General features: G+C 39.4%; 1 protein-coding gene and 1 non-coding gene across 2 annotated transcripts; both read right to left on the bottom strand.

Moving 5' to 3' along the window:
* Nucleotides 1-5,859: 5,859 nt before the first annotated feature.
* Nucleotides 5,860-6,255, bottom strand: LOC112778772 (uncharacterized). The gene has a single exon (XM_025823058.1). It carries the CDS (start codon nt 6,253-6,255, stop codon nt 5,860-5,862), a length of 396 nt encoding a protein of 131 aa, XP_025678843.1.
* Nucleotides 6,256-11,423: 5,168 nt separating this feature from the next.
* On the bottom strand, nt 11,424-11,527 carry LOC112780409 (small nucleolar RNA R71). The gene has a single exon (XR_003191249.1). It is a non-coding gene; the product is annotated as a small nucleolar RNA R71 (small nucleolar RNA).
* Nucleotides 11,528-11,792: the final 265 nt, after the last annotated feature.

Below are 11,792 nucleotides of genomic sequence, written 5' to 3'. Positions count from 1 at the left end.
ATTGGCTAGGCATAGGAATTGGGATCACCATCCTTGTCTAATAACCATATCTTGACAATTATGAGGAACCAAGCCCTTTAAGTCTACTTCTACAAGTGAAGTATGTCAAATGGTTTGGTCAATTTCAACTCATAAGTCCTAATCCATCTACTAATGGGCTTAGTAGTAGATTAGTGTCAATGGGTATCAACTTGACCACTAAGGATTCTCAAATCACCAATTCAATTAGACCCAATGACTCAAGGTCACCCAATTTCTTTAGCCTAGACCAAGAGTATAGAAAACTACTCCATAATCAAAGGAAACATTTCATCAAACACATGGTTTGCACTAACTAAAGACATATTTAGATTACAAAATTAATTGGAAATTACAAGTACCCACTAACAATTATCAATAGAAAATAACTCAAATAACACTAGCAATCATAGAAAACATCAATGCACTAAGAGAAATTCAAAATTAACAAGGTTCATAAAATGAGAAGAAAAAGGGAAAATAACAAGAAAATACAATTCCAACACAAGATCTAAACAAAATTATAACTAGAGAATTCAAATTAAGTAATTGAAACTAGAATTAACAAGACCCAATTCAGAAATTCAACAAAGGAAGATAAAAATAAACTAAATCTAGAGAGAAGTAACAATTTCTCTCTCTAGAAAAACAAGAATAAAAAACTAGCTAAAATTATGTGTATGGTGTGTATGAGTGAATCTCCCTTTTTCCCTTGGTTCCTTGGGTTTTTCCATGCATAATTGAGCTCAGATTAGGCCTGGAGCCTTGCAGAAATCGCCAGTCATGATTTCATTAATGAGTCACGTGCTGGGCGCCATGCGTGTGCGTCGATCACGCGTGCGCGTCGTATGAACTCCGTCGGTGGGATTTCGCACCACCACGCGAGTGCGTCAGCTTATGCGCGCCAGTCTCAGCTACACGCGGCCATGCGTGCGCATCGCCACCAATTTTCCAAAGCTTTATTCTTCATGTCCCTTCCACTTGTGCATGCTTCCTTTCCATCTTCTAAGCCATCCTTGCCCTATAGATCCTAGATCCACTTAACAAACACATTACGACATCAAATGGTAATAGAAAAGGATTAAAATTTGGCATTTTTAGCATTAAAGAAGCATGTTTTAAACCATGAAGCATAATTAGGAAGGAAACACAAAACATGCAATTTATGTGAATAAGTATGAAAAATATTGATAAAACCCTCCAAATTCTACACAAGATAAACCCTAAAATTGGGGTTTATCAAACCTCTCCACATTTAAACCAAGCATGTCCTCATGCTCAAAATTAAAAGACCAAAGAATATAGGAGAATGAGGTTTATGAAATGTAATTTACCTACATGGATGCAACTAATGCAAGTGCTTCTGCCTACTTGGTTAAGAGTAAATCAATCTCCTAAGAACATATATGAATACATAGGGCCAAGGTGATAAGATGATTCATAAACTCTACCAATTCAAATATCAGAATGGAGTGTAAACAACTTGCAAGAAGAAAGCTTGTGAAAGCAGGGAACAAGGCGTTGAGCATCGAACCCTTACCGGAAGTGTATCCACTCTAGTTGCTCAAGTGTATAGGATTGATCACTCAATTCCCCTCTAATCATGCTTTCTAAAATTTGTTTTTCATCTAACAATCAACAGTTATTCGGTGTATGCATACATTTATCATAGAGCTTATCTTTAGGTTGTAATAGGGCTAGGGTAAAGGTAAGGATGCATATATGGCCAAGTGAGCTTGAAATTTGCATCTTTGATTAACCTAAGCTCTCACCAAACACATTTAACAACCTATACAATTCTAATACACAACTTAACTACCCATTTATTCACTTTTCACACACTCATGCATTCTTTTTCAATTCACAACCCATATGCATTGGTTATTATTGGCTTCACCTTGGGGCATTTCGTCCCCTTTTTATTGCTTCTTCTTTTTCATATATTTTTTTCCTTTCTTTTATTTTTCTATGTCTTTTTCTACATATTTTTTTTATTTTTCTCTTTTCTTTTTCTTTTGATGAATTATCTACAACGGTACCAATGCATATGGTCTAAACATTCAATGCATAAGTATATACCCAATTCCTAATATTTTCAATAAAAATACAAAAATACTTTTACCTCTACCAATATTCCCAAGCTTCCCTCCTGCTTAAATGACATACACCCTCACTAGCCTAAACTAATCAAAGATCCAAATTAGAGGATATTTATTGTTTTTCACTTAGGGGTAGTGATGTGCTAAACTAAAGAACAAAAGGGGGTCGAACATGGGCTCAAATTTGGCTAACAATGGTAGATAAAAGGTAAGGCTATTTGGGTAAGTGAGCTATTGAAATAACGGCCTCAGTCATATAAATGCATTCATACACAGAATAATGGACATAAAGAATCAAACAAATCAAGGATTATAATCATAGAAAGAGAATAATGCACACAAGAATGGAAATAAGTGGTTATATGATGTAACCACGCAATTAAGCTCAAAACTCACATGCTTGTATGTTCTTAGCTCAAAAACCTATTCCAAAATTAATTCCTTCAAGCAAGTTCACACACAAATTTTTTTTCAAATTGGTAGGGTACCCTAAAAACAGTTTCTTAAAAAAGAATCGTCACTCTAACCAAGTAGTTCTAACACAAAGATAAGTGGAATATGTACAAGCTCTAAAGCTATCATGCAATACAACTAACTTTAAAAAGCAAATTATGTTAATTAACAAAGACAACTAAGATATGGGTGTTAGAGAAAGGGGTTGTTACCTACGGAAGTCGGTAAACGACTTTCCCACAATTTAGAGATTTGCACGGTCCTCCGTGCTATCAGTAATGCGCAAGGTGGAATTGGGGTTGGCACTTCCACAATCCATCGCTTGAGTGCTCGCTTCGCGTTGGTCTGAAGTGGATTCTGAAGTGTCTGGCTCCTCCATAGGTGGGTTAGCACAACCCAAGAGCTTCTTCAAGTAGGCATAGCGGCATTTGTTCTGCCGCTCATTCTGGTCTACCTTTTGAGTGAGCTCAACAAGCAATTGGTAGGATGACTTCTATGGTGCCGATGAGGTGGTTGGAATGTCAGAAGGAATGGACATGTCGAGCCTTGCGGTTCCCGCAAGAGGCTTAATGTACTTTCCACTCGGGACAACGTCGTCCTTTGCTGAAATTATCGCCTTCATGTCCGTGGCCTCGTGGGGAACTCCGATAGCAGCAATCAAATCCACTACCAAGGCGGAAAATGGGAGGTTGCCCTTAGTATGAACACGGCCCATTGCTTGCCAGATGAGGTAAGGAATGTTAATAGGTCTCTCAGTGAGGATGCACCAGACAAGAATGGCCAAGTTCGCTGTGATTGAGAACTCATGAGTGCTCGGAAGTACGTAGTGGGACATGATTTGGGCCCACACTCTAGCCTCCACAGTAAGTGCTTGTGCTGAAATGCACTTAGGCCGGGCCTTGGCTCTCCCTTAGGTCCATTGTTCTCCCAGTTGGGCAATGACCCTATGGACAGAACCCCAATCAAAACCGAGTCTGTTGCGCTGTAGTAGGGCTTCTTGGTAGCCATCCGTCCCATCCGGCACTAGCAAAACTTTAAGTATCCGCTGAATGGCTTCCTTCGATATGGGGACTTGCTTCCGGCGCACAAGAATTGACTAAAGAGAAGGTGAGTGATAGTTGGAGTAAAACTCCACCACCCAAGAAAGATTAGCTTCCTGCGGTCTCTGATTGAGAAATTCCCACTGTCGTCGCTCAATGTGGGGTACCACAAACTGAACAAGGTGTTCTGGAGGAACAAGGAGATGTTCAAAATAATAATTCCTTTCAACCAAAATGGGGAACATTAGCTCACAAAAGCAATTGGTGAACCTTGCAGAGCCCTTCGCAGGGTTGCCCTTCTCTGCCTCATCAATATGAATGACCCTTTTCGCCCTCTTGGAGGGAGGCTTAACTTTTGGTGCAGGGCATGCCTTGGTAGTTGTTCTTTGAGGTGCCCTCTTTGTAGGCGACTATTTCGAAGCCTTTTGCTTGCCCTTTTTGGTGGCCATCCTGAAAAAGGAAGGAAAAGGGAAAACATTAACTCAAAGAAACAACACTTAAATAACAACATGCAAGTGAGAGATAATGCCACAAAGGAGTAAAGCATTCTGAAGACATGGCAATTGCAACATGTAAGCAAGACAACAATATAATCATGGAGGCATATCACTAGTATGAGATGCAAGAGTGAGAGAAGCATGCACGTGTAAAGCATGAGAAGAATGGGCTCAAGCATCAATAACAACAATAAGTAACACATGAAAGAAAAGTACTAAACACAAGAAAACCATTCACTTAGTCTAACCCCAAGACAATAAAGCACGCAAATGGAATAAGGTGGGGTTAGAGAAGGTGAAATCATAAATCATGCAATATGCTACAAAGAAGCAAGTCATAGGTAATGAGCACATAGATGGTAAAGAATAAGCACAATAGGCTCAATGCACATGAAGAAAAGCAAGTGTAATGAGAAAGAAGCACTAAGTTGAAAGTATAATATCAAATTTGAACTAAGATGTCATTGGTGCTTTTTAACAAACACTTGGTGTGCATCTTCCAAACAACAAGCATGCTTGAGAAATTCAAGAATGTAATAAACCAAAAGTGAAATGCCAATCATCAAAACAACACCATGTAACATAAATAAGCCAAGAAATATCAAAATAACCTACCAATGCAAGAAATACATTGAAGTTTAACACCCATGGAAGAATATAGAAAGAAAGAAAAGAAACAAAAAATGAATTATAAACAACAAAATCAAAATGCAACTAAGAAGAAAGAGAGTCGAGTAATTAAATGCAATTATAAAGAGGGAATTTTTTTAAAAAATCAAAAGAGAAAGAGAAATAAGACCTTGGAAGGAGGAAGAAGGTGAGGTTGAGTGTAAGTGAGAATAGAAGAGAGAGAAGATGTGGGACTACTGGAGGTGGTGGTCATCGGTGGTTGAGGTCGCCGGTGGTTGTGGGCGGAAAAGAGGTGGAAAGAGGAAAGAAGAAGGGAAGAAGGAATAGAGGAAAGAAAATAAAGAAAGAAGGAGAACAGGGCGCGCTGCACTTTAGCTGCGTTGGCAATGTGACGCGTGCGCCTCATCCACGCGTACGCACGTATGGTGAAAAGAGCAACTGACACGTACGCGTCGTCCATTCTTACGCGTGGGGAGCAATTGTACTCCACGTATGAAATCTGCACAATATCGGCGTAACTCTCTGGCTTTTGTACCAGGAATTCCAAGATCAGCCTACAACGCGTGCGCGTCATCCACGCTCATGCGTGGGTGCGCGAAAAATCCAGGGACGCGTAGGCGTCAGCTGACGTGCACGCGTGGCAGGGGATTGTGCTTCTGGCACCCCTCCCACACAATTCCATTGCAACTCTCTGGTTTTTGTACCAGGAGTTGCAGCAATGAAATCGACGCGTACGCGTCGTCCACGCTTACGCATGGAACTCCCCTTTTTTTCATAAACATGAGGAAAGACAATTATAACACAATCTTGGCAATCATTCAAGCTAGATACTTCAAAAACACTTAAAATTTCATGCCATACTTAAAAGTAAGCATTTTCTTCAAAATTACCAATTTAACTATACCAAGATCAATGAAATCCTCATGAAGACTCTAACAAGCTCAACAAGATCAAACAAAATCAAGCACACTTAGACAAACTCACAAAATCAAACAATCACAAAATCAAACAAAGACTCTAAAACTACATGCAAGAAACTATGTACAAGGAGAATCATACCATGATGGGATGTCTCTCACCTAGCACTTTTCTTTAACGTCCTTAAGTTGGACGGTCATGAGCTCAAGACTCTCCTCCTTTAGGTGCATCCTCAAGAAGGAACACCTCCAATTCCTTTGGTGACTTATGACCATGATACTTCTTTACCCTGTGGTCGTTCACTTTGAATGTTGCACCACTTTGAGGGTGGAATAGCTTAACCACTCCATAAGACTTCACTTCCTTTACTTTAAAGGGACCATCCCACCTTGAATGGAGCTTTTTGGGCATGAACCTAAGTCTCGAATTGTATAGAAGAACTTCATCACCCTCTTGGAAATCTTTCTTGCAGATATAGTGATCATGAAATGCCTTAGTCTTCTCCTTATAGATCCTTGCATTCTCATAGGCCTCTATCCTAAGACATTCAAGTTCTTCTAGTTGCAACTTCCTTTCTATGAACGCCTTGGTGAAGTCCATGTTGCATTGCTTGACTGCCCAATAGGCCTTATGTTCAATTTCAACCGGGAGGTGGCACGCCTTCCCATAGACAATCCGGAAGGGACTCATCCCTAGTGGAGTGATAAACCACTATTTTATGGTTTATCTTGTGTTTAATTGAGTGGTTTTATCAAATCCTTACCTACTTATTCATATGATTTGCATGATTTTATATTTCCCTTCCTAGTTTTATTCTATGGTTGAAAACTTGCTTCCTAGAGATCTTTAATTAGTATATTTTAATTCTCCTTTATACCATTCGATGCCGTGATCTGTGTGTTAAGTATTTCAAGCTTTATAGGGCAGGAATGGCTTAGAGAATGGAGAGGAAGCTTGCAAAAATGGAAGAAACACAAGAAACTAAGGAGATGACCAGCGAGCACCGACGCGCGCGCATGGCTCACTCGAGCGTGCGGAATGGAGAAAATTGCAGCGACGTATGCACGTGCTTGACGCGTACGCGTGGAATGGAGTTCTGCAAGATGACGCGCACGCATGGATGACGCGTACGCGTGACGAGGAAATTCGCCAAATAACGTGCACGCGTGACTGACGCGTACGCGTGATCTGCGCGATCTACAAAATTAACAGAAAATGCTGGGGGCGATTTTGGGCCGCGTTTTGACCCAGTTTTCGGCCCAGAAACACAGAATATAGCTAGGGAACAAGCAGAGACTCAACACACAGAGACATACACATTCACATATTCTCATTAGGATAGTTTTAGATTTTTAGATCTGAATCAGAGAGAGAGTTACTCTTCCTCTAGTTTTCCTTTACATTCATAGTTTATTGCTTTGCTTTTGGATATTGAAGAGTCATCACCTCCGTTGAAGATACTATTCTAGTTTGTTTCCTTACTCTTTTATTTATTTATTCCATATTCTTAATTCTTGTTTAAAGTGGTAATTGGATTATTTTCATGGATTGTTAATGCAAAGGATTACTTTTACTTTTAATTAATTTTGAATCTCTATTTTATTTAAATTATTATGTCTCTTTTCTATTCCAAACTCCCAATAACGAAGATGGTATCGATGTCAATAGAGTAGATTCCCTACTTGACATAGGGGTTGATTAAGAGGAGACACTTGAGTTGGAATGCTCAAGTGGTTAGTTAAATTGGAAGTTGTTGGCTAATTCTGTATTTACTAACGCTAGACCTTCCCAAGGGAGAGGACTAGGATTTGCAAATAAAAGTTAGCTCAATCACTTGACTTTCCTTTATTTAGTAAGGGTTAACTAAGTAAAAATAATAACCTCTTTATACTACACTTGAGAGAATTCTAACAAGGACAGAACTTTCAATTAATCATTTCCCCAGTCAAGGCTTTTTATTTTGAATAATATAAATTCCTTTTTATTTTCATTGCACTAAACTACAATTGTTTATTTTCTGTTAATCAATTCTCAAAACTCTCGGAAAACTCCAAATTAATAAATTAGCACCCTTTCTAGCAACTCGTTGGGAGACGACCTGGGACTCATACTCTCAGTATTTTTATTCTAAACTTTTGTGACAACCTTTCTAAATTGATGAGGCAGATTTTTGCTGGTTAAGAGCTATACTCACAATGCTGTTCTATTATATTATAATCTCTTAATTGGTCTAACTTCTACCACGCATCAGTTTTTTGGCGCCGTTGCCGGGGAGTTGCAATTGTGTGCTAAATTATTAATTAGTGTACATATTTTTATTTTATTTGCATATTTTATTTTAATTTATTACCATGAGCTATATGTTTCTTTCATTGAATGACGCGTTCGTTGCCTGATCCAAGCTTAGCCGCATTTGATCCTGAAATTGAAAGAACTATTTCATGTATTAGGCGTGCTCGACGTCGGTTAGCCTCTGAGGGTGGTGAAGTGATTGTTATCAATTCACCAGTCTCATCTGAGGGTGAATCTGAACCGCCATCTAAGAGAGAAATAAGCTCCTTTACTATTGATTCAGTTGATTCACGTGCATATAACAAGCTCCAGATTTTACATTGCAGCCATATCAAGTGCATCATCCAACTCTGGCTGTAGATTTTGAGCTGAAGACTGCATTAATCAACTTGATGCCCAAGTTTCATGGCTTACCTGCTCAGGAGCCCATCAAGCACCTCAGAGATTTTTAGACAGCCTGTTCTACTGTAAGGCGTCATGGTGCAAATAAAACTTCTATTCTGTTAATCGTCTTCCCATTTTCTCTTGAGGAAAAAGGCGAGGGAGTGGTACTACTCCCAACCTGAAGCAACTGTTACCAACTGGGATACGCTCAGGAGAGAATTCTTGAAAGAATACTTTCCAACTGAAGTTACAGACACACTGAGGAAAGAGATCTCCTGCATTGTTCAAGGAGAATCAGAGACTCTTTATGAGTACTAGGAGCATTTTAAAAACCTTCTATACGCATGCCCCCATCACATGATTGACAGGCTAGTGTTAATCAGTTACTTCACTCAAGGCATGTAGCCTCGGGATAAAACTACACTAGATGGTGCTAGTAATGGTTCTCTGAAAAAGTACAAGACCGCAGATGAAGCATGGTAACTGATCAGCGACTTAACTGAGTCCACCAGGAATCACAGGCACAGGAACAACCACTCAAAAGTTGTTGCAGAAGTTTCCTCTAGCACTGAGACCTCTGCTCTTACACAGAGTATATGTGAAATGACCAACCTATTGAAGCAAATGCAGTTGAACCAATAACAAGAAGCTCAGCCTTCCCCACCACAACAAAGCCAACAGTTAGTCCCCCAAAGAGTATGCGGAATCTGTGCTGATTATAGTCATTATACTGATGAATGCCCGCAGCTCCAATAAGAAGACAACACTGTGGCAGCTACTCATAACTTCTATGACCGCCCGAATCAAGGATACAATCAACAAGGCAGTGATAAACCACTATTTTATGGTTTATCTTGTGTTTTATTGAGTGGTTTCATCAAGTCTTCACCCACTTATTCATACTAATTGCATGATTTTACATTTCCCTTTCTAGTATTGTTCTATGGTTGAAAACTTGCTTCCTAGAGATCTTTAATTTGTATATTTTAATTCTCCTTTATACCATTCGATGCCGTGATCCGTGTGTTAAGTGTTTCAGGCTTTATAGGGCAGGAATGGCTTAGAGAATGGAGAGGAAGCTTGCAAAAATGGAAGGAACACAAGAAACTAAGGAGATGACCAGTGAACACCGACGCGCGCGCATGGCTCACGCGAGTGCGTGGAATGGAGAAAATCGCAGCGACGCGTGCGCGTGCCTGACGCGTACGCGTGGATTGGAGTTTGCACAAATGACGCAAACGCGTGGACAACGCATACGCGTGACAAGGAAAATCGCTGAATGACGCGAATGCGTGGACGACGCGTACGCATGACATGCGCGATCTGCAGAATTAACAGAAAATGCTGGGGGCGATTTCGGGCTGTGTTTTGACCCAGTTTTCGGTCTAGAAACACAGAATAAAGCCAGGGAACATGCAGAGACTCAAAAGACAACTTTACACACATTGATACATTCTTATTAGGATAGTTTTAGGTTTTTAGATCTGAATTTAGAGAGGATTACTCTTCCTCTAGGTTCTCTTTACATTCCCAGTTTATTGCTTTTGCTTTTGGATATTGAAGAGTCATTACCTCTGTTGAAGATACTATTCTAGTTTGTTTCCTTACTTACTCTTTTATTTATTCCATATTCTTAATTCTTGTTTAAAGTAGTAATTGAATTATTTTCATGGATTGTTAATGCAAAAAATTACTTTTACTTTTAATTAGTTTTGAATCCCTATTTTATTTAATTTATCATGTCTTCTTCTTATATTTCTATGAGCATTATATTCATGTCAATGAAGTAGATTCCCTACTTGACATGGGGGTTGATTAAAAGGAGACACTTGAGATGGAAGGCTTAAGTGCTGATTAAACTGGAAGTTGTTGGCTAGTTCTGTATTTACTAACGCTAGACCTTTCCAAGGGAGAGGACTAGGATTTGCAAATAAGAGTTAGCTCAATCACTTGACTTTCCTTTATTTAGTAAGAGTTAACTAAGTGAAAACAACAACCTTTTTAATACTACACTTAAGAGACCCCAACAAGGATAGAACTTCTAATTAATCATTCCCCCAGTCAAGGCTTTTTATCTAGAATATTAATAATCATTCTTAGTTTTTATTGCTTTAATTTACAATTATTTAATTACTCATTATCCAAACTCAACTCTCTTGGAATTTCCTAATTAATAAAATAGAACACTTCCTTGCAACTCGTTGGGAGACGACCTGGGACTCATACTCGCAGTATTTTTCTATTCTAAATTTTTGTGACACTCTTCTAAATTGGTGAGGCAGATTTTAACTGGTTAAGAGCTATACCCGCAACGCTGTTCTATTATATTATAATATCTTAATTGGCCTAACTTCTGCCACGCACCAGTTTTTGGCGCCGTTGTTGGGGAGTTGCAATTGTGTGCTAAATTATTAATCAGTATACATATTTTTTATTTTTATTTTTTATTTGCATATTTTATTTTTTTTATTTTTACCATGAGCTATATGTTTCTTTCATTGAATGACGCGTTCACTGCCTGATCCGAGCTTAGCCACATTTGATCCTAAAATTGAAAGAACTATTTCACGTATTAGGTGAGCTCGACGTCGGTTAGCCTATGAGGGTGGTGAAGTGATTGTTATCGATTCACCAGTCTCATCTGAGGGCGAATCTGAACCGCCATCCGAGAGCAAAACAAGCTCTTTTACTACTGATTCAGTTAATTCACGTGCAGATAGAATGGCAGCACCTAGGAGGATTACTCTCCAGGAAGCTAGAGCCCCAGATTTTACAATGCAGCCGTATCAAGTGCATCATCTAACTCTGGCTGCAGATTTTGAACTGAAGACTGCATTAATCAACTTGATGCCCAAGTTTCATGGCTTACCTGCTCAGGAGCCCATCAAGCACCTCAGCGATTTTCAGACAGCCTGTTCTACTGTTAGACGTCAGGGTGCGAATGAAACTTCTATTTTGTTAACTGCCTTCCCGTTTTCTCTAGAGGGAAAGGCGAGGGAGTGGTACTACTCCCAACCTGAAGCAACTGTTACCAACTGGGATACGCTCAGGAGAGAATTTTAGAAAAATATTTTCCAGCTGAAGTTACAGACAAACTGAGAAAAGAGATCTCATGCATTGTTCAAGGTGAATCAGAAACTCTCTATGAGTACTGGGAGCGTTTTAAGAACCTTCTGGACGCATGCCCCCATCACATGATCGACAGGCTAGTGTTGATAAGCTATTTCAGTCAAGGCATGAAGCCTCGGGATAAAACTACACTAGATGGTGCTAGTAATGATTCTCTGAAGAAATACAAGACCGCAGATGAAGCATGTCAACTGATTAGCGACTTAGCTGACTTTACCAGGAATCACAGGAACAGAAATAGCCACTCGAAAGCTGTTGCATAAGTTTCTTCTAGCACTGAGACTTCTGCTCTTACACAGAGTATATGTGAAATGACCAACCTACTGAAGCAA

This window comes from Arachis hypogaea, chromosome 19 (assembly GCF_003086295.3).
Source record: "Arachis hypogaea cultivar Tifrunner chromosome 19, arahy.Tifrunner.gnm2.J5K5, whole genome shotgun sequence".
Classification (NCBI taxonomy): Eukaryota; Viridiplantae; Streptophyta; class Magnoliopsida; order Fabales; family Fabaceae; genus Arachis; species Arachis hypogaea.
Note: the sequence above shows the minus strand (reverse complement) of the source record. Positions and strands in the feature narration are given on the sequence as shown.